Consider the following 23800-nt stretch of genomic DNA (forward strand, 5'->3'; position numbering starts at 1 on the left):
ATAGCCCTCTCTATTCCATAGCATATTGCATTTCCGAAAACGTCATATAAAAATTATCTTCCACCTTGTGAATATGTTGAATGGCGTCTCATTGAAACGGGAGCGCCCCAGATGCGCACAGTAATAAACGGACACAGCAGGCTGAATGAAACGGGCATAATAACAAACGGACACAGACCAAACGGACACAGATTAAATGCGCAAAGATCAAATGCGCACAGATCAAATGCGCATAGACCAAATGGACACAGTAACAAACAAACTTACATAGGTTGCGACTTTTCAGGGCACCCCTACCGACGAGGCGAGTGCGGGTGGAGGGGCAAAGCCCCCCTTGCACCCCCGTGTTTGTGTGTGTGTTGAAAGCATTTTTTGCACCACATGGGTTTGCGACTGTGTCCGTCTCACACAATGTCCGTTTTGCATTGTGTCCGTTTCACTCAGCCTGCTATGTCTGTTTATTACTGTACGCATCTGGAACTCACTCATTGGAACCAAACTTCCAACTAGTTTCATTGGGTATCGTCCCACTATTCGTAAATATTTCAACAGACTTGGCTTGAAAAGAATCTCCAAGAGATGGAACACTATTTTTGTGGAAACCTCCATTCCAGAGACTTAATTTTTACTAGCTGTCCGTTTTGTACTTGAATCAACCCTCTTTAATTTTAATGACCGCACTTACAAACAAATATATGGCGCCCCTATGGGTTCCCCGCTTGCACTAATCATTGCAGATATTGTGTTACGAGCCATAGAGAAAGAAGCACTCGGTGGACTATCTTTTAGTAATATTTCGATAATATTACTGAAATATTTCTGAAACATATCTGTGCAGATAGCAGAAATATTTTAGAAAATATCTTAAATACATTTTATCCAAGAAATTGTAGTTACACTTAAAAAATATTATTGTAATATAATAATAATAATTAAAACAGGATTGATGAAATTGTTAAATGTGAAGATAAAAATGAAATTGCCTATATTGGTTTATAGCGGGTTTCGGTACTCAATAATTTGTGTAATTTCTTATGAACTATGTCGCATTCTTGTCAGTCTATATTTAGTGACTGTTTCAAGACCAATGAAATGCACACAATTCATATATATAAGTTAGAAATAATAAAAATTATACCAAAATTTGTTAGTACCAAGATCTGTTACAGATCAATATAGGCGATCTTATTTGTATATTTATTTTTGACAGTTTCATCGGTCCTATTTCAATTATTATTATTGTATTACAATAATATTTTTTAAATTTAAGCAATCTTATTTTTATGTAATACAACAGTTTTAAAATAAACATATTTAAAAAATGTTTAATACATTGATTATGTTAATAAAGGTTTATTTTAATAAAGGTTTATAGATTTGCATTATTATAAAAATTTGTAACAGAACACTTCCATTTTGTCATAATTTTTTAAAACTTTACTTTGTTTTAGTAACATTAAAAAAAGATATTCATTTTATAACAAAAAAGTAATATATCGTAAAAAGAGACTTGTTACATGAGAAAATAATAAAAAAAATAAATAAATATTTAAAGTGAATGCTCTAAAGTGTACAATAGCTAGAAAGATAGAAAGGATTGAAGTAAAAGTCTCATATTATTTTGCAATGTTGCAATAGTAATCAAGATATTAATTTTTTAACTTATATGAATGAGAACGCATCGAGGAAACTATAAGTGTTGAAAAGGTAATATCTCAGTAATTATTGCAATAAAATATTAAATATTTATAAAGTATTAAATAAAATAATATATGCACATTAAAATAAGGTTTTTTTTATTGTTTATTTCATGTATACTTTAATGTTATTATTATTAACTTGTTCGGAATTCAGCGTGTATTGAGCTCGCACCGTCACGTCAGATTGCAGCATTTATCGATCAACATCCGGGTAGATCACGAAGCGCCGCGACATGCGCGCTAGCGCGTGCGTAGTGCCAAAAATCACTTCGGTACTTGTGCTCTATGGCGGCGGTTTACGTTGTATTTCGTGCGATCGTTTCAACGTAGTTTTGTGCTCAAGTCTATTTGTGGGATCTTCAAATACCTGCTCAAAGACTGCTCAACAGTAATTAAGGAAGGACTCATACAGTAATTAAGAGAGAATCATAATTATTGCTCAGGTACATTATCATTGAGAGACTCACGCTCACCACGCTATGCGCACGCCTGCGCCGCGTGATACCGGCTTACGGGCATCATCATCACGACCGGTAACAGATTAATATAATCTCTCCCGTGTAAGTGATCAAGACATTATTCTCATCCAGACATTCATTCTTGTGCTCATTAAACAGTAACCGCGTGTGTGTATCCATTAAGATTTGTGATAAATATACGGTACGACTAGGACATCACGATGAGTCCACGTGACACGTAATCGCAGTGCATTTCATTTAACACCTGTTCCACGAATGTCCTCTCATCCTGCTCATTTTTATGTCAATTTTAAACATTCAGAAATGTTTCTGAATCATTATGTTTGCAATATTTCTTGTGCAGTATTGCAGAAAGTCATTTTCAGCAATTTAATTTTTATTACCTACACATTAGAAATTTTTTAGAAATACTTTAAATGCAATGTTGCGTTTCATATTTTGCAGAAATATTCATTGTGTAAGAAATATTAATATTACTTTATAATTTTCCATAAATATTTTTTAAATAATGCATTTGTCACATTTCTTTTGTAATATTACAGAGCCATTGTTCGAGACTATAACAGTTACTTTAGAATTTTAACATTTCCTTTTTATTTGCTCTGTTTTATCCGCGAGTAGTGAGAGCTCCTGACAGCCATCGAGCTCCTTGTAGTTTATTTCTTCGATGCACCTAGTCGCGCGGCGCTGTCACTAGCTCCTCACGCGCGCGATTTTTGTTTGCTCGCATCGTAGGTAACTATGCATCGTGATAACTATGCAAATAAACAAGCCCAAAAAAGGGCACGTCCAAATCAATGCCCAAATAAGTCTTGATATCCGTTCCCTACCGCCCCTTTTTTCGCCTCCGATCGTAATTGTTTTACGATGCAAAATTCGCCAGTCTCTCGCAGCCCGGCACCGATATTAGATCGTCCAGCAGATCTCTCCCGTCTTCCGCCGATCCTAGCTGCGGGGATTCACTTACGCTTCTTCCCTATCAGTCGCGCCGTGATAGTGCGAGTGAATTATTTTTCCCATCAACCAACGTTGATTAATTCTTCAGTTTTGTATTCGCGTGAATGTGGTGAGTGTATTACGTCCGTGCGCAGGTGACCGTATCTTTCCCGCGAACGTCCTCTGCCTCGCGCACAAGATCTCCGTCGGATCGCGCGCAAGATATCCGGATTCGCGAGAGCCTCGATCTAGAGGTTCTTCAAGATTTCCGCATCGATTACAGGCAGCGTAATATCGGGACGTATCAAGATCTCCGCAATATTGTAAAAGATACGGTTCGCCCCTCGCTTCGAACGTACGTTGTTTAAATAAATATCAAGTGTGAGAGACATCATCGCCTCCTTTTTCATCCTATCATCTCCCGTGAACTTACCGCATTCCTCATCGCTCACTTCGCGTCTCTATCGGGACGAATCCCGGCATTCCCTCCGTGCAATCGCGTTTACCCTACGCACGCACAAACAGCCATACAAATATAAAAGCAAACTTTTTTATTTTCTCTCAAAGATTTCAGAAATATTGCATTTGCATTATTATAAAAATATGGTGCAGATTTATTTTTAAAATATTTCACATGCAAAGTTACAATTAAAATATTAACGAAATATTTATGTACCATTTTCAAATATTACAATATTTCAACAACATTACTTGCCGAGTGGGTTGTTACCGATTGGAACCATAAGCCCACCTTTTCGAGAAGACTTTAATTTCCATTACTATCACCCTTTATCACACAAAAGAGGTATCATTTACGGTTTAATCGATATAACTCTATCCATTTCACACCCACAATTTTACAAGGAAAATATAGAATTCATTATTCGAGTTCTTTTGAATAATGGTTACCCTTTACTGTTTATCTTTAATACGATCAACCATAGATTAAAGAAAAAGTCACTTGACAATGATAATAATAATTGTGACAATTCAAATGTAACAAAAATTTTTTTCACCATGTCCTATGTCAAAACCGTATCTGAGAAGTTTTCAAGAGTTGTCTCAAACTCTAATTTCAGAATGGCTTATTCTTGCTCTCAAAAAATTCATTAAGATTGGCAAGGATACAATGGACATCATGTCACATAATAGTGTCGTATATAAGATTTCGTGTATAGATTGTGACGCTACTTACATTGGCCAGATTAAGAGATAACTGATTACTAGAGTAAAAGAGCATCGCTCTGACATTAATAGAAATATCTCTTCTCCTTCAGTCAATTCTTATCACCGCCTAGAGAGAAATCACGATTTTGACTGAGACCGGATAAAGATTTTAGACGAAAAACCCTCTTATTACAAGCGTATCGTCTCTAAATGGTGCATATAAAGCGCCAAAAGGCTGCACTAAATAAGCAGTGTGACACAGCTCTTTCCCGACGAATATCTCCAAATCCTAAACCTACTTCCCTCTGCTTAACTTTTAGACTCCTCTACTTTCTTTTCCCCTTCCTCGCTCGCTCCCGGCACATTTGCGTTCGGTCTCTCTTGTCATTCGAAACGTTCTGCTCCGCGTGTTATCCACAAGTATATTTTAACTAATTGACGACTATTGAGTTTCGAAACTTCTACTTTAACATTATTATGTACGTAATTTTAACATTTTCTTCTTTTATTTTTTGATGAATCCCGTCATTATTGGTTTTCTTTTTTTATGTCCTTATAGTTTATACTGGCGACTTTTCTAATACGAGGAGTTATGTCACATTTTTCTGTGATTCAAATGTAGTTTTTTGCGAATTTGACTTTCTATGGTGTATTGCGGTAATTTGCTACTTTCACACATTGATAATGGTCTAATTCGAGACCAAAATGTTTGTGGATACTTATTTAATAAATTATAACGACACGAACAACCTGTCGCGGCTCTGTAGCCCTGTTTTTTATTATTCATTCTTTTAAATAGAGTTAGATCGAATAATCTGTATTGCAGCTGCGACTTTATAATTTTCTGAAGTATAGTGGGGTGATAATGTTTTAACTATTAATTAGTGGGAGACCTTGAATTAATGATTGACAAATAGCCATCCGGCAGCAGGTCACTCTGCTTATTTTATTCATAATTTTGTTTTATTTTGAAATAGTGAAAGAGGATATGCAAGTAAAACACGATTACCCTGGTAAAAATGTAAAATCGGAGCGTAAGTCGAATATAAAAGGAGAGAAATAAAAGCGTTAACAAACCTTCTACGAAGCGTAAATTGAAACAATGAAATGTAAAAGAAGTGTTAACGTTTCTTTTACATTTCATTGTTTCAATTTACGCTTCGTAGAAGGTTTGTTAACGCTTCTACTACTCTCCCTTTACATTCGACTTACGCTCTTACTCTCCCTTTACATTCGACTTACGCTTCGATTTTACATTTTCACCAGGGTATTAGTGCGTGCATCTAATAATTATATTTTAATCTAATCATTGAAAGTTACATAAAATTGTCGCTAGTTGGACGCAATACAAATATAAGATCTTGACGCGTTTCGACATCAATTCGACATTAATTTGTTATCAACAAAAACTTTAATTTTAAAATAAATATATTTTTTATTATTTTACGTTGTCAATCAGGTCAAGCGAGAGAATCAAGCAGAATTGCACAAACAAAAATAACTCATGTCTCTGTATTCCACCAAAAACGCCTAGTCTCAACGTTCGCTAAAGCGTATTGTATTAATAATTAGTTGTACAACTTTGCTTCCACCGTTTTCCAATAGATGGCTGTAGCGGTAAGTGGTGGTCGAAATAAATAGATCGTAGACATCATACAATAAGCTTAGGCATTTGTAAACATAACGCCATCGAAATATTAGTCGATTGGTGTCTACATCATAAAGTTATTTTTTATTTAAAATGTCAGCTTACGAGCCAAATTCTCGTCATTTGCGAGAAGTTTTAATTGTTTGCTTCAATATAAAGAAATATGCGGCTGAGGCTCATCGAATGCTCTCAAATACATATGGTGAGGCCGCTATTAGTGAAAGAATGTGCCGAGAGTGGATTCAACACTTCAAGAACGGTGATTTTGATGTCGAAGACCGGCCACGGTCCCTTGGTGAGACCAGCTCGGCGTAGTGTATTATGAGCTACTAAAACCGTCTGAAACAATCACAGGCGATCGGTATCTAAAGCAATTAATGCGTTTGAGCCGAGCACTGAAAGACAAACGGCCGTAATGCAACGATAGACACGATAAAGTGATTTTGCAGCATGACAATGCTCGACCCCATGTCGCAAAGCCCGTCAAAACATACTTGGAAACATTGAAATGGGAAGTCCTACCCCACGCGCCGTATTCTCCGAACATTGCTTCCTCTATCACTTGTTTCGATCAATGACACACGGCCTAGTTGACCAACACTTCCGTTCTTATGAAGAAGTGAAAAATTGGATCGATTCGTGGATCGTCTCAAAAGATGACCAGTTTTTTCGACGCAGGATTCGTATTCCGCCAGGAAGATGGGAGAAAGAAGTGGCTAGCGATGGAATACTTTGAATTGTATATGTATAACCAGTTTTTCACAATAAAGCCTCGAATTTCGAAAAAAAGACGGCGGAAGCAAAGTGTACACCTAATTTAACAATTCAAACGTAACAATAACTGCGCTATAAAAAATATAAAACTTGTAACAAGTAAAAAATTGAAATTTAACGATAAAAATGAACGAAGAGGTTATTATAAGTCAAAAAGTTCAGAAGCAAATTTTTGAACAGTCAAGAAATGGAAAACAATAATGAAAACAATGCCTCTTAAGTGTTATTTCTGACTGGAATGTATGTGTGGTCGAAAGATTCAGTATTTTTTATAAATTTAAAATTGATTTGTTTTTTAATATTTATGATATTAAAGTATAATATTTATGAAATCAATCTTTTATATAAATTATTTTTGACATCCAGAACCTGTACCTCATCACAATTAAACCCGATCTTCGGCTCCTAGACTTTATGGTTTTCCTAAGAGTCATAAAGAATCAGTGTCATTATGTCCCATTGTTAGCGACACAGGTAGACGCACCTATAATTTAGCCTGCTACCTAACTAAGCCTTTCCAAGAACTTACTGGACTCAATGATTTCAATACAAATTCAATACATTTTATGAACAATATCATTAAAATCAAAAACCAATGATATCCTTATAAGCTTTAATGTAGTCTCATTGTTCACAAATGTATCAGTCGAGAACACTTTGAACATGATCAAGAAATCCAACTAAATTTCTACTAACTTCCATTAATAGAACATTGTTTAACTTTAACTTATGTTTAGTTCTAAAGAGATTTTAGAACAAATTTTTAGAGTAACAATGGGTTCTCTCATCTCATCTATTATTGCAAATATTTGTATGGAATACTTCAAAAATCAAATTTTAATGAACGCATTTTTCAAACCCTCTATATGATTCTAATAGGTTAATAACACTTTTGTCATCTGGAGATGACATGACAGAGGAACTTTCTCCCAATTTTGTGCTTTTTTCAACTTTTAGCATCTCAATGTTTGGTTCACAAACATTGGTTCACAAAACAACATCTCCTTTCCAGATGTGTTGGTTAGAACGGCACCCTCAGCCATCAGATCTATCGAAAACCAACACACACAGATCAATATTTTCACGCCACCTCTTATCACTACCTTGCGTAAAATAACTCAGTAATTAGTTCACTGTATAGAGCTCGCACAATCTCTGAACCGATTTCTATAAATAAAAAATTAAATCTCAATCTTAATAAAAAGTGGATATAGCAACAAGAACGTCAACCAGAAAAAACAATTCAAAGATTGAAGAACAAAATTTTTAGTCGCAGCAACGCTGAGACGTGAAATGAGGAGGAAGTAAAAGAAAAAGAAGAAAAAAGCTTTCCTTCTATATCTTCAAGGTATGACAGAATACATTAGCAAAATTTTACGTAGACACAACATCAAGTGATCTTCAACCACAAAGAAAGATTTCCTAGTTACTTTATAATCCGAAAGATCAGAGATTATGTTAAGATTCACCACGTGTGTACAAGATCCTTTGTTCTTTCAGAAAAGTGTACATAGGAGAAACTAGGAAAAAGATCAATACACGAATAAAAAAACATCAGTGATGCACCAAATAGGGCTATTTTTCTCAATCTTTAGCCTTAGCCGAACACTGAAGACTGGACACTCTGTACAATACAATAATACTAGCCCCTTCTCAAAGCTACTTTGTCAGGAAACATCATAAAAGTCTAGAAGTTTTAAAACATCCCGATAACTTTAGCCGTTATAAATTAAATAAATTTGGCACATTGCCCTCTCGGTTTTTTAATTGATCAATTAAAACATCGAACAAACCATCCCGCCCTTTAATTCAAATAAAAGACAACTAACCAATAGAGTTAAAAAATAATCCGATATAAGGAAGACCACAAGTCCTCTGTCAGTGATCTTTAATCATCACATTGCAAATAGCTTTAAATTCAAATAGAACGAAGCACTAATAATAGATTAACAAATCAGACGAATCATATCAAACATAATCCATATAAAGAGCAAAATTATGTATTAAATAAGCAGAATGATACAGACCTGCTGCCGGGTGGCTATTTGTCAGTCATTAATTTGAAGATTCTAACAGTTAAAACATTGTTTTACCTGTTATACGTTAGACATTACAAGGTAACAATCGCAATACAGATCTTTTCAATACCGTTTAAGGAAACAGTTTAAAAACAATAACATCAAAAAGTTGTAGTCGATGTAATTTTTCAAATTCACCAGAATTTTTTGCTCTTTTTGTGCTTTAAAATACTGTAAACAAATATCAAAAATATTGAACGATTATCAAAGTATCAGTACTCGAAACCGTTATACCATAACGGTATAAGAGAAAATAAGAAATTAACCATACACTACAAGGTTAGAAGTACTTCTTCAATCAAATATTCGTAAAACATACAATTAAAATTTGACATTTGTGACGTTTTAGTGAGTTATTCCACATATCCATGCAGTTTGATCAATTTAATGTTAGTAATACCCGAGAAGACTCACTTTACAAATGACGAGTTAGCAATGATTGCTGCAAGTTTGAACAATGTGTTTAAGTTTACCATTCAATTTATATGGAAACTGAGTTGGTAATACAGTGGCAGCGTTTTTTTTGTTGTTTCGCGGTTCTTCAATGTCGAAAAAAAAGAAAGAGATTAACAACCCAGTGAACAATATGTTGTCAAAAAGATCTCTAAAAGATATCTTGTTTCTGAAAATGATAATATAAAGAGACTTCTAAAAGATAACATAATGATGTCAGAATGTTAACCAATGCGCCGTTTTTTGAGAACAGAAAGATATCATAAAACTGATATCTAAAAGATTTCTTAAATTGGATATCTAAAAAAATTCTTAAATCGGATATCTAATAGATTTCTTAAATCAGATATTTTTAAACTGCAACTAAAGATAAAAAAATAAAATAAAAATTCATTTTTTAAAAATTATTTTTATTAACAGTAACATACTAAATTTAGGACAAATTTTTATTGATTAATTAAATTTAAATTAAATTATTTTATTCTTACTTGCCGCTGGTAGGTTTGAACCCGGAACCTTAGGATGACGAACCTTGTACTCTATCTGCTACGCCAATTTGACTTATCGATATGGGTACTTGTTATTGTCTTATACATATAATACTAATATGGTATAAACTGACGCAATTATATTATTTTTTATAAAAGCAATTAAATTTTGCAAAACATTAGAAATAAATAGCATTAATTTATTTACTTATTAATTTCATATTGTTAAATTTATCTTTTTTCATAGCCTTAATAATTTGATGGAAATTGCGATCTATTTTTAGCATTAATAGTTTGAAGCGTTCAAATGGTTAATTAGATGGTTTTTATTATTCTGTTTTTGTTTAGTACATGATAAATTTAGATTTTGTGCATTTTTTGTGCACAGTAATTGTAGGCAAACCGTTATTTTTGAAAACATTATCTTTATGATAATTTTTAAATAATATCAAATGGATTTCTCATTTAAGATATTATAATGTTATCTAATTTATGAGTCAACTACAACGCGCATGGACGGCTCAAAAATCGGACAGCATTGTGATATCTTTTATGAGACATCAAGCTGATATCATTTAGCTAATGTTATAAGGATAACATTTTCAAGAAACTTAAATGAGACTCTTCAATTAGATATCTCAAAGACCTCTTAGTGTTGTCTGACTTCTGAGTCAACTACGACGCGCATGGACGGCTCAAAAATCGGACAGCATTGTGATATATTTTATGAGATACCAAGCTGATATCATTTAACTGATGTTATAAGGATAACATTTTCAAGAAACTTAAGTAAGACTCTTCAATGAGATATCTTAAAGACCTCTCTCAGTACACGTCTCTGGTAAATGTTACCATTTTGACATCATTTCCAAGATATCTAAATGTTTTCTTAAAAAAGTTCTCTTAAAGTTTTCATTCTGACAAGCGTGTTGTCTGGGAAGGGTCTTCTTCTGCTTTTATCCTATTGCACGACCTCTCGCTTTTTCGTTTTCTGCTTCTTTGTGTCGAATAGCATGTGCTCTGGGCTATTGTTGATCATTATATTTTTTCTAAGTGACTTTTAAGGTACAGATAGGTGCTTTACAGCACCTAGGTTGCAAGGAGCATTGCAATCCCACAATGGCTCGCGTAGCATATAAACGGTGAGGTCGGTGAGCACTCACATGGATATGTAAATGTATCTTATCACTAGCAAGAGAAGTTGTTTTGTACATTGGCATCAAGAGAAGAAACTTGTTTAGAAAGCCAAAAAATAGCATAATTTCCATGATTTTTTTTGCAGCTATAATAAGAGTTATCTTTTACAAAATTTTGGATAAGTTTTACTTATATCTTAAAGTGTACAAAATAATTTTTTTGTAAAAAAAATATATACATTTTGTTGCAAAAATGACGCAATGTTTCTGGCGCCTCGCCGTCGAAATAGGCGCACTGTATACTGGATAGCGCTCGTTCCATTTATTTAAAACAAAAAATCAAAGTGCGTCTTAAACTTTAAGCCTTAAGTGATTTAAACAAGTAGCAGTAGCAGTAGCAGTAGCAGTAGCAATAGCAGTTTTTTTCGACTTCTCTTGAGGCTGCCGGGGTGTTTTCAGAGGAATCACTAAACCCTTTACAGCATCAAAATGTACCTTATATACATTATACACACCTTCTACATTATTATTCCCACGCGAGCTGGCCATTATACATACAGTCTCACAATCTACTAAATATCCCATCACCCCACCCACCCGTTTTTCCTTTCTCCCTTTTCTTCCAAATTTTTCCCGACCTTCCCACGTTCCTCTTCCTCACCTTACTTTTTCTTCCTCCTTACACACTCTCCCCTTCTCTATCCAATTTTTTCCCCCGTACGACCTTCATTTTCTTCCTTTTACCCAGATTTCTCTATTTGTAATTATTACCCTTTTCCTTTTACTCTCTTTTTTTGCTGTCTCTACTATTCTCTATCTTAATTTTCTTTCCTCTAATGATAAATCTTCGTCTAGCCCTGCCCTTCAATTCCTTCTTATCTCCTTTCCTCTTTCCAAAATTTTCTTCTCGTCTTTTAACTTCTCCAACTATTTTCATTACCCATCATCCCGCCTACCCCTTCCTTGCCTTCATTCCTCTTACCCCCATTATCCTGCCCAATGCTTTTTTCATAATCCCTTTCACAAAGAATCTTGTCTCTTTTTGGTCGTTTCCCTCTATGCTTCTTCACATCACGCTCCTTTCTCTCTCTCTCTCTCTTCCTTTTTTTCCCTCTTCTCTCTCTCTCTATCTTCTTTCTTTTCTCCCCTTGTTTGTCCCTCTCTCCCTTCTTAATCTCTCTGCCTTTTTTTTATCCTTTTCCTCGTTCTGTCTTCTTTTCTCTCTTTTCCATTTTCCTCTTCTCATTGTCCTTTCCTTTCTGTTGTTCCTTCCTCTTGTCTGCCTCTTCTTCCAGCATCATTCTCTACCACAACTCTTCCTCCTCATCCTTCTCTTTTCCTATTCCCCTCTCACTCTTCATCTCCTCCGAAAAGGACCTTTCATCCCAAGCTGATTCCGACTTCCGACCTCTTTTTCCCTCTTCCTTTCTCTTCTTTCTTCTCCCTTTTCCTCTTCAATCTACGTCCTTTTCTATTGCTTTTGTTTCCCGCTTTTCTTCTCCTGCTCCTTTCTTTTTTCTTCCTGCACTTTCCTCCGCTCCATCCACCTTTCTCCAGGCCTTTTCCTCCCTTAATCTCTCCCGCAACGTCTTCCACCAACCTCAGCTTTCCTTTCCATGTCTTTCCCTCCTCCTTTCCTCCTTCTTTGACTTCTTTTGTCTTTTCTTCTTCCCCGGATTTCTCTTTCCTTCTCTCTTCTTCTCTACTTTCTTCTCTCCAGATCCTCTCTCCTTCTTCTTTTCGCCTTTCTCTTCTTCCTTCTTCTCCCTCTGTACTTCCATGCTCACCTCTTCTCACCCCTTGCACTGTTCTGTTCTCGTTCCTCCGCCTTTCTCTACTCTTGCTTCCACATATATTCTCAGTATGATCACTACCATCTCTTCTTTATCAGACACGTCTTTATCTCGTTCACTTCATTCCTCAGTTCTTCCATATTCTCCTTCTCCGCTTCCATATTCCTCCTTCACTTTCTCTACTCCCACTCTATCTTAGCTCCTCTGCCTGTCCTTCTCTGAATCTTAACCTCTTAACCATGTGCCAACTCTCCTTCTTAATCCTTCGATCTTAATCGTCGATATCTCGCTAAGATACCACGACTCCTTTTATCCGCTCCTGTTCCACCGCCATCTGCTACTCTCTTCACTCCTTCTTCTGCACGTGCCTCCTGGCTCCCTTCGATCGATACATCGACGGCTCGCCATAATTCTTTCTATCGCCCTCTGCATCTCTCTCTCTCTCTCTCTCTCTCTCTCTCTCTCTCTCTCTCTCTCCGCCTTCCCCTAAGCTCCTACCTGTCTCATGATGCCTTCTGCTTCCACCGATTTCTCTCTCCTCTTCCACTTCATGCTTTCTTCTCATCATTTTTCCTCTTGCATTTCTCTTCACTTTTCTTTCTTCTGTCACAAGCTTTCCTCAAATTCCTATTCCTTCCCTCCAATTTCCCTTCTCCCTCTTACTTCCATCTTCTCATCCGTCTGTTGTGGCCCTTCTTAGATAGAGGGTCACAGGTATTTTGGGATCGCTGCCGATGCTCCTCGGGTCAGGTCTTGGAGAGATAGTAGTCAGTTGTAGTATAACAATATATATATATTCTGTCTTGGTTACACTTGATAACACGTATACAATAAACCGTAACAAGTATTAGAGAGTCAGCGACATACGTGCGTCGCTGTATACGGTGTAGCAAAGCCCGCTCGTTGTCTGTCCACCGGCGTATTTATACACCGGTTTTGGGCGTATGACCGCGGAAGGTACTTTAGACAGTGTATGTGCTTAGCCAGCAATTGCTGGCTATGCGGATTCTACCCCAAAATCAGATGATTTTGGGTGTTGAGTCTTAGGCAACCGGGTGTATTTCCCGGTGCGACGCCCGGTATGTAGGCCGGGCGATGTCCACGCGCGAGGTGTCATCTGACACCTACTATCGCTTGCAATAGGCCGTATGTGAGTGTGATGCACTCACAACACGTCCATCTCCACACTTCTACTGACCTTTTCTCTACCTTTACTCCTTAATCGACACCAGAGTCACTACTCTACCTGCCTTCCATCTGCAGCGCCAAATTCCGATTGTCAGGTGATTTAAACGAAAAATTGCGATGTTTATAAAAAAAATTCAACATTTGGGTGCAAAAAAGTTATTGTAAATTATTTTTTAATTTATCTAGAAGAAAATCTAATTAGCTTTTAATTAAACCAAGATTCATTCAAGTCGGTTTATTAGATTTTTTCTATTTTGTACACAAATTACAAAAAACTTGTTTCGAAAAAATCGCGTTTAAAGTTTTTACCAAAAATTCTTTTTTTTTTTTAATTTATCTGCTCTATACATCAAGCCTTTAGCGTCCTCATAGAATTTGTTTGCTCCGCTCTACAAGCCTAACGAGCCTCTTTGGTGTTACTTAAGCTATGACGCTACTGCCTCGCGATCGGCTGCTCGTCATACGTATTCACAAAATTTTGAGCTTGCAATCCAATTGTGATGTTAAGGTAATTCATTATTTTTAAAATATAACTGTACCTTTCATTAACTCTTAAACTACACACTACCTGCGTGAAACGTAAATTACATACTGGGAGCGATGCATTTGAATACAGTTTAAACGGACACGGTGCTTTTGGACATGGTGCATTTCGACACAAAAGAAATTTTATTTGAAAATGTAGTTATTTGCATCAGTTATTTGCACACGTAAAGTTTGTACACCGGTTATTTGCACACGAAGAAATGCCTGTTCACTTGAACACGTAAAAGTTGCACACCGCTCATTTTCCCACAGTTTATTTGCTCGCCGTTTGTTTGGATACGAAGAGATGCGCACCGTTTATTTGCACACGGAAAGACGCACAAAGATCAAAGATTTATGCTGTTTGTTTCGACATTGTTCTACTCTACGGAGATAAGATATGTTATAAAAAGGCCGGATATATATATATATATATGTATACGATATGTTATATAATCAGGCCTCCCCTGCATTCCGTTCACGCGTTTTCTGTACCACATGAGTTTGCGATTTTCCACGCGAAGCGAAACCTTACATCGCCCCAACGATGCGCATCTCTTCGTGTGCAAATGAGTGGTGAACAAGTGAGGCCCTTGTCCAAGTGGATACCACCCCTACATACTGGATTCTTTTGACCCGGTACTACTTTGTGATTACCACAAACTGGAGATCGATTCTTTTTGGCTGAAATTGATAGTGTATTTTTCTTGCACTTAAAATAAGTGTGACATTGTTCCAAAAGGGTTGGTAATAAATTTTTATAATTTGAAAAGGAGTTTATTCAAAATCGGCCAAATCCGCCCACCCTCAGATTTGCACCAAACTTTGGATTTTGATAGACCTTTATGCCAATAATAATCCCTGAAATTTTCAGCCCCCCTAAATTACACGAGGGAGAGCGGGGGGTCAAAGTCGAAAAATTGCACTTCAAATATCTCTGAAATGGTAAGAGCTGTTGAGATGCGCCTTGGACCAACAGACGCAGAATTTTATGTACTATTAAGTTATAAAGTTACTTGCAGTTTTTTAATTTTTTACCTCATTTTTACCCTAAAAATAACACAAAATTCTAAATTTTCAAAAATGACATCCTTCGATTTTGATTACAATTTAATATCAAGAGACACGGTAGTGGCTCGCGCCAAGTGAAAGCGCAGCGCGAGCCCGACCGTTCTCTTTACGCGAGTACGCGACTTGCGAGCACCCGAAATTATCGGATCTCAGAAACGGCTAAACCGATCGAGTTCTAACTAGGCTCAATCGAAAGCTTGAAGTCGATTTATATTAGAAAACTGCTTTTATTTTTTTTCTACATGCCTTATAAGTGGCGATATCGTGACGCAAAGTCCGACGCAAAATTTTATTTAAGATACGTCGTCGTCATTGTCATCGTCGTCAACCTTGTTGGTATTTCTGCGGGTAGTGCGGATGCCACAAATGAGGGACGAAATTCCAAATCGTGCATCTGCTACCATGTGGCGTTCGCATCGTCACTATAGCATCGTCGCATCGTGTATAAGTCACGTGGGTCGCCAGTCGCTCGTTCGCACCATGCACCAGCTCGTATGAAGTGACATGTATGAGGTTATGTTGATTTTTTAATTGTCAATTTAATTATTAATACCAATGTAAAATTAATTAATCAGAGAGTAACATAGCTCAGATTTTACACTGGAGTCGATGTGGTAGATGAGATGTTGCGTGATGTAAAATGTGTATTATTGCTGTAATTGTCAAATCATATAATTTAAATTTTAAATTTAATGAGAAAGGACCCCGCACAATTTATATAAAAAAAAAGGCTCGATCAATTTCCTTGAATTTTTTATATATTGTAGTACTTATAGCCCTAATGAAAAATTACAATTTGTGCGACTTTCTATGCCTAGTTTCGGAGATAAAAATTTTTTTTAATTGCCATTTTAAGGTTTACTGAGTTTGCACTGGTCAACTTGCTCGCATATGTATATATACACATATATCTGCATGTATAAATGTTCGTAACACTCTCTGTGTGTGTGTGTGTGTGTGTGTGTGCGCGTGTGCGCGCGTGTGTGTGTGCGCGCGTGTGTGTGTGCGCGCGTGTGTGTGTGCGCGTGTGCATGTGCGTGCGTGCGTGCGTGCGTGCGTGCGTGCGTGCGTGCGTGCGTGCGTGCGTGCGTGCGTGTGTGTGTGTGTGTGTGTGTGTGTATGTGTGTGTATACTTAATATATTGATACATTGATATATTGATACATCTATTAAAGCAGATATTCATCACTAACCAGCATAATAAACAGTTTTGCGGGAAACATTATATGATGCTTTTGATATGATGAGCAAACATTTAACAATTGCCGTTTCTGGTAAATCTTCATCCAGTAAAGTGACTCGTAATAAGATATTATACAGCCCATCGTCACGTAGTGTTATGGTAGGATTCCCAGTTTGCCTCTCCGGAATATTTCTGTAATGTTCACCATATAATTATGAAGGACGAAAAAGAATTAATATTTTTATATATTTCAATACATTAATGTAAATGTTTATTGGAGAGAAATCTTTATTAATAATATTGTAATATTGATTGATTACGGAAGAGTGCTCCACGGGAGCTAATACGATCTTTACCGGAGAATAGAAAGAACTGGGAATGGAGGGGACGGGAGACTAACGTACTGACGCTTACATGTATTTAAACAAATTCTTTATTGATCGTCTTTGAATTCGAGTGGTGTAACAAACGCTAGCCACGTTCACTATTCAATTCACACACGCTAGACGGAAATGATACAAAATTATTGCATTATTCCATACGGCAGTAATCGCTTCACCGTCTTGTCCGGAAGAACTAGAGTGATTTTGTCGATATACAATAGATATGCAGTAAGCGCTGTCACGCGAACGTTCACGTTCCGCCGCGCGGAACCGCGTCGCGGATCAAAAACGGTACGAAAGGGGAGAGAGAATAGACGTTCCCTCAAATACCTCTCAAATTATAGCCGAACAATCCGCGGGAATTATCACCAAAAGTTGGGCGCCAGACGCGCACTTCCGTCAACAAACAATCACCAAACAATCCCACGAAAGTAGCATCAAGGTCCCGCTTCACGCTTGCTCAGAGTAATTAGCCGGCCGCTCCGATTTTCGGTAGAGGAGCGGGGCAATATGCCGTAGGCAAACGCTCATCCACACAAGAAAGAATTAATTTACGCTCCTTTTATAAAACAATTTAACAGACGTTTATTCGAAAGAAAGAAAATAACAGAAAGAATTAGTAATACAAAAGCAAAGAAATGTAGCGGAAATGTCGCTTAACGCGAGTTACAGAATTTAAGGAGTAACGGAAAAGACTCGAAATCAGAGAATAACTTGAACATAACAGAATTACTCGGAAGACGCGAAAAAAACAGCAAGAGTAGAGGATTGCGCGGAATTGAGGATAACGACAGGACACGAGATTGCAAGTAATGCTAGGACGTGAAATTAGCGGCCACAACGCAACGCGGAATTAACACTAAGATTACGACGCGACCTCGACGGAACGGGATTAACAAAGATGAAAATGACGCAAAACAAAATATTGGAGAAGCCGGAGCCTCTTGCCCAATCGCATGTGCCATGGCGTGAATACTCGACACATTCACCGCGATCCGACGAGCATGCACCTCGTGCGTGGAACGGAATGGCGACTGCGCTACTGGTTTTCTCTCGAAAACGGGTGCTTTTTCCGTCGTCACCAGAGGCCACGATCCTCGGCGAGCGCGTTATACGCACGTAACTCTTCGATACGCGAACTCTAGCCTCCACGAGCTCTTAGCGGCCTGCTGCGCTTACACACACACACACACACACACACACACACACACACACACACACACACACACACACACACACACACACACACACACACACACACACACACACACACACACACACACACACACACACACACACACACACACACACACACACACACACACACACACACACACACACACACACACACACACACACACACACACACACACACACACACACACACACACACACACACACACACACACACACACACACACACACACACACACACACACACACACACACACACACACACACACACACACACACACACACACACACACACACACACACACACACACACACACACACACACACACACACACACACACACACACACACACACACACACACACACACACACACACACACACACACACACACACACACACACACACACACACGGGTGCAATGGGGGACCTTCGCCCCCCTCCCGCACCCACCCCGTCCAAGTCGCTAACCCATGTACACATTGCAAACGCAGCCATAATGTATGAATATTTAATATGCGTTTGATTGAACAGTGTGCAATTGAACGGTGTGTAACTGAACGATGTGAGCTCGGACCTTGTGACGGCGAAGGGACGCTGCGACGTCGCAGCGAAACTGTAATGTCATAGCGCGTAAACAGGACTCGTGAATCTTCGCCGATCTTCGGCGTTCGGCCTAATTAACTCGAGTACCCGGCTGTGCGGGGCACGGGATTCTCCGATCCGCTTAATCTAACGTTACATTTTGAATCGAAGAGAATTAATACAGCCATTACTCATTCCGCAACATTGATATAGATTGTCAAGATCATAGTTTTAAATAAGCTTTCAAAGATTTTATGTTGTTCATTGTACACACATGCACATTCCAAAAATATAAACATTTAAAATTAATAAATAATATCTTACTGTTTTTATGTATAAGACAAGAACTTTGATGCCATATTATTAACCATTTATTAAAGATAAAAAGTTAAACAATAGCATATATGTATACATATATACATATGTACATATATGACTCAATCTTCAATAACTCCTAACAAAAGATTTTCGAAAAATTTATGTGATATTCGGCATTTTCAGGCGCCATATTGAATACATCTTGAATTGCAGTGATTTGACTTCAATTAGCGGCTTGATTACTTCTAGTAAGATAATTTTAAGCCTGATTCGATCTTCAAAAGCCAATAACAAAGGATTTTCGAAAGATTAGAATTTAGGAGCCATATTGGAGTTGCCATCTTGTTTTGGTTTCAAAGTGGCAGTTTTTGACAGTATTTTGAAGACAAATTTTTTTAGCCGTCACACATCTTTGGATGTTAGGTTATATTTTGGGCAGACAGGTATTTCGGTTGACGTGGAACATCTCACATATAGAGGAGCAGGTAATATAGACAGCCATTTACATTTTTTTGTAAATAACAATAACTTTGTTAATAACACTGTCCGACAAAATTTGACTTTTTTTTGTAACATGAATGCAAATAGTCATTTCCGACGTATTTTTGCTTGCTGAACACGAACTCGTTATCAAAAGTTGGCTATCACGTCACAATTTTGAGAAAAACAGCGTCAAACGAGCTAAGAATGACGATTTCAAGAATTTTTAGGACGTTATATTACCAGCACTAAATTCTTTTAACAAATTTTTTTAATATCTTTTAAAAAAATTAACTTTTAGGTTTAGAATGCACTTTGTTTCATTTCGATATGATTTTTCATTGCCGATATATCTGAATTTTTGTACACTTAGATTACGGACGGATCACTGTCCGACAAAATTGAATTTTTTTTTATAACACAAATGCGAATAATTACTTTCGACATATTTCTGTTTGCTGAACACGAATCCGTTGTCAAAAGTTGGCTATCGCGTCACAATGTTGAGAAAAATGGCGTGAAAACCTTCGAAATCGTTATTTGTAGCTCCTTTGACAATATTTTTCTCAAAATTGTGACGCGATAACCAACTTTTGACAACGAATTCGTGTTTGGTAGGCAAAAATACGTCGGAAATGACTATTCGCATTCATGATACAAAAAAAATCAATTTTTGTCGGACAATGATCCGTAATCTTAATGCACAAAAGTTCAGATATCTCGGCAATGAAAAATCATATCGAAACGAATCAAAGTGCATTCTAAAACTAAAAGTTGATATTTTTAAAGAATATTAACAAAATTTGTTAAAAGAATTTAGTGCCGGTATTATAACGTCTTGAAAACTCGAAATCGTCATTTTTAGCTTCTTTAACGCCGTTTTTCTCAAAATTGTGACGTGATAGCTAAATTTTGACAACGGATTTGTGTGCAGCAGATAAAAATACATCGGAAATGACTATTCGCATTTGTGTTACAAAAATAGTGTCGAATGATGTATAATTAATATTTTAAATTGAAACTTAACGGTTATATTTATTAAAATGTTGTTCATTAGATTTTAGATTCAAAGTTTTCAAATATTTACTGTATTACATTATTTATAAAAATGTAACAACACTGCATGATAGGTTAAAGAGAAAAAGGTAATATGACCACTACAAAAATGAATGTAAAAAATGAGACATATCAATGAGTTGTAAATCGCCTAACGGTCTACATCGCATTTTAGTGATCGATATAATTCTTTTTTATTAAATTTAATTTTTTTAGCTTTTATTTTAAACTGCGCGCCGACAGGATTTGTCAGACTTAAAACACAGTAATTAAGCTAAATTTCGATGCTCAAGCACATCTTACAATCCCCCCTTTTCCTACCTTCCCCGAAAAAGGTATTATTTTTCGCAATAAATTAATTTACAGTTTTTCGGGAAAGGTAGGAAAAGGGGGATTGTAAGATGCGCTTGAGTATCGAAATTTAGCTTAGTTACTGTGTCTTAAGTCTGACAAATCCTATCGGCGCGCAGTTTAAAATAAAAGCTAAGAAAATTAAATTTAATAAAAAAGAATTATATCCATTCTCAAGATTCAAGCGCTTGGGAGAGGCGGCCGCCGCGGCCGGGCGCTCGGCGCGCTTGCATTTGCCGGTAGGCCGGGCTAATACAGAAAATTTTACAAGTTATTAACTTGTTAACTATTGCGAAAATGGAAAAACGGTAGTGTACTTTTCTGTTCAGTTTCATGACCTGCTCATAAACATCCCATAAAAAAATACCAGACACCCTGTATATATGTACATACAAGGTCCCAAAGCACGTGGGTCAATTCTCCTTAAAAGGTAGAAGGGATCGAGATAAACATAAAGATCCAATATTGTTTTATAGGTTAGGTCTACAAATAATCGAGAAATTAATTTTTCAAATTGTGCGAATGAGAGCGCGCCGTAGGAAGAGCCGAGCCGCTCGAGCCGTAGCGCGGCTCACTGTGTGAAGCATTGGCTGCCGGCGGCGGGAGGAAAAAGGAGAAGCGGCGCCGCTGCCTGTGCTTCGCCGCCCTCACGTCCCGCCGCACCGCGTCTAGACTCGCATCAATGGCCGTTCTCGCATTCCACCGCACCGCGCCTAGACTCGCGTCGTTACGCACATTCGCAATTACTTGACAAAATTATTTAGCAAAGATAGGGACAAATCAAAACCGTAATAAACTTCTGTGACTGAGAAAGTCGAAAAAGAGAAAGCGATAGAAACTTATGGAATCTTCAAATAATCTAATTTTTATCGTAATTGTGAATATAGTAAATTAATGAAAGTTTTCGGTACATTGAAGATATATTCTTTCTTTTTCTTAAATATCTTATTTACAGTATCATACAATTCTAACTTTGTTTCTTATCGATGTAACGGACCGTATTTCCTACGCGGACTTAACTCGCCGGGATCGGGTGTAGGTGTCCCTGAGACAATAGACTCGGCTTTTCCGAAATAAAAGAATATATGTTTAATAAGATCGTGGATATGTACAAGCTATTTACAATTGTGTAAGTGTGTCGGTGTGTGTATCGTGAGTCGTCGGCGGAATGAGTATTTACAGATGCGGTGTGTGTATGTGTGTCTGTGTAAGTCGCGCGTCGCGGGCCGAAACAGCTGTTCGTTGTCGGGCGCGTAGCTAGCTCGGTGATGGTCGCGGTGTGGTGCGACGGGCCGGCGGGCAATGCCCTGGCGCGTGAAGCGGTGTTTCGTGGCGCGGTGAGGCGCGCGATGTGGCGGGCGGTAATCGCCGGAGCCTCGAGCTCGGAGGCGCGCGGTACGCGGCGTGAAGCGCGGGGTGTTGTGCCGTACGGTGATCTTTCGTTTTCGAATCTGGTGATCTAGGAAAACGCCGGTCGATCTCGAGATCTCTCGAGGGAGACGAAGCACTCTCCACCCCCGTTGTGTTCGAGCCGGGTGAGCGGGTGACTTAGAATAATCCGTAGCCGAGAACTCTCGGCGAAGGCGGAGTACGCTCTACCCTCTGCTACGGAGACAAACTAGGAGTTAGAATGCGAGCGGTACCGAGAGCTCTCGGTTAAGGCAGAGAATACTCTACCCAAATTATTGATCGCAGGAAGCTTCTCAGGAACGTACTCTGGTCGGGATCGGAATCCAGCGTACGGTCGGAGCGAGAAGTGTCACAGCCTCCACCGGAGCGGCTTTTATACCCGCTCGGGTGGAGGATCGGGGATCCTCATGGATCTTCGGGTTTTCCCGCACTCGCTTTCCTCCTGTGGAGCGTGCGGGGAAATAGCGGAGCGGAGACGATGTCTCGTCTCGACGCTTTTTATTTCGGGCGATTAGGACGGGCCGGTGCCCGTTTGTGCGGTCCGGCGGGTGTTCGGCCGGACCGCGCGCGGTCGGTAATGCCGGCGGACGGGAGGTTCGTTACATCGAATTGTATCATACTGATAAATCTTTGATGAAAACATTGAAAAAAAATTACCATAAATTCATGATTGATTTTCAAATTGATAATTTTCTTTTATAAGTGTATTATAATATTTGCCGCATCAAATTCTCTCATCGTTTCTTATCGTTTTTTTTCCATGGAATGTTAAATTAACGAAAGTTTATCACGATTAATATCTACGATTGATTCTTCATACATTCTCTTTTTGTAAGTATCTTATTAGAAAATTACGAAATGCACGAAATATTTATCTATAATATAACACTCTTCGTAACACTATAGAAAAGTATTCATGCTTGATCTAACGACTTCGCGATAAATTATGCGATGCAATTTCTATTGTAATTATACTTGGAGATCAATGTTAATGTCAACCATCATCAGTATGGTTAACAACAAAGCGTTTTCTTTCGTAACTATACGATAGAGAACTTAAAGTTTCTTCTATCGTTAATACATTATTAATTACGATAGATTCCAACAGAACTATTAAACACGATGTCTCCGTAGATATTTTTTCATATTTCAACGATAAAATATACTTTCCTTACAGGAAATGAGAGAACGATAGACAATGACATCACTTCTTGAAATTCTTTCAGAGAGTAATGGATTACGAAAGAGAAATCAATTAGATTCTCGTATTTTTGTTGGTATCTATATTAAATCAATCAGTGAAAATTTATCGTAATTAATAATGTAATTAAAGACAAAAAAACTCTAAGTTCTCTATCATTATGAAAGAAAAACTTCGTTGTATTAACAACACTTGATATTGAAC

At 37.6% G+C, this 23800-nt stretch overlaps 1 protein-coding gene across 8 annotated transcripts in view; it reads right to left on the reverse strand.

Moving 5' to 3' along the window:
• The window catches only part of LOC105832304, a 591095-nt gene that overhangs the window by 198868 nt on the left and 368427 nt on the right, over positions 1 to 23800 (reverse strand). For all 8 annotated transcript variants that reach the window (XR_004962205.1, XR_004962207.1, XR_004962208.1 and 5 more), the window contains one exon: positions 16630 to 16811. Coding sequence is in view for 4 of the 8 variants with exons in the window: in XM_036282909.1 (XP_036138802.1) it covers positions 16630 to 16811 (182 nt within the window). In the remaining 4 variants the exon portion in view is untranslated. The remainder of the gene's footprint in view (positions 1 to 16629; positions 16812 to 23800) is intronic.

Source organism: Monomorium pharaonis, chromosome 2 (genome assembly GCF_013373865.1).
Source record: "Monomorium pharaonis isolate MP-MQ-018 chromosome 2, ASM1337386v2, whole genome shotgun sequence".
In the NCBI taxonomy this organism is placed as follows: Eukaryota; Metazoa; Arthropoda; class Insecta; order Hymenoptera; family Formicidae; genus Monomorium; species Monomorium pharaonis.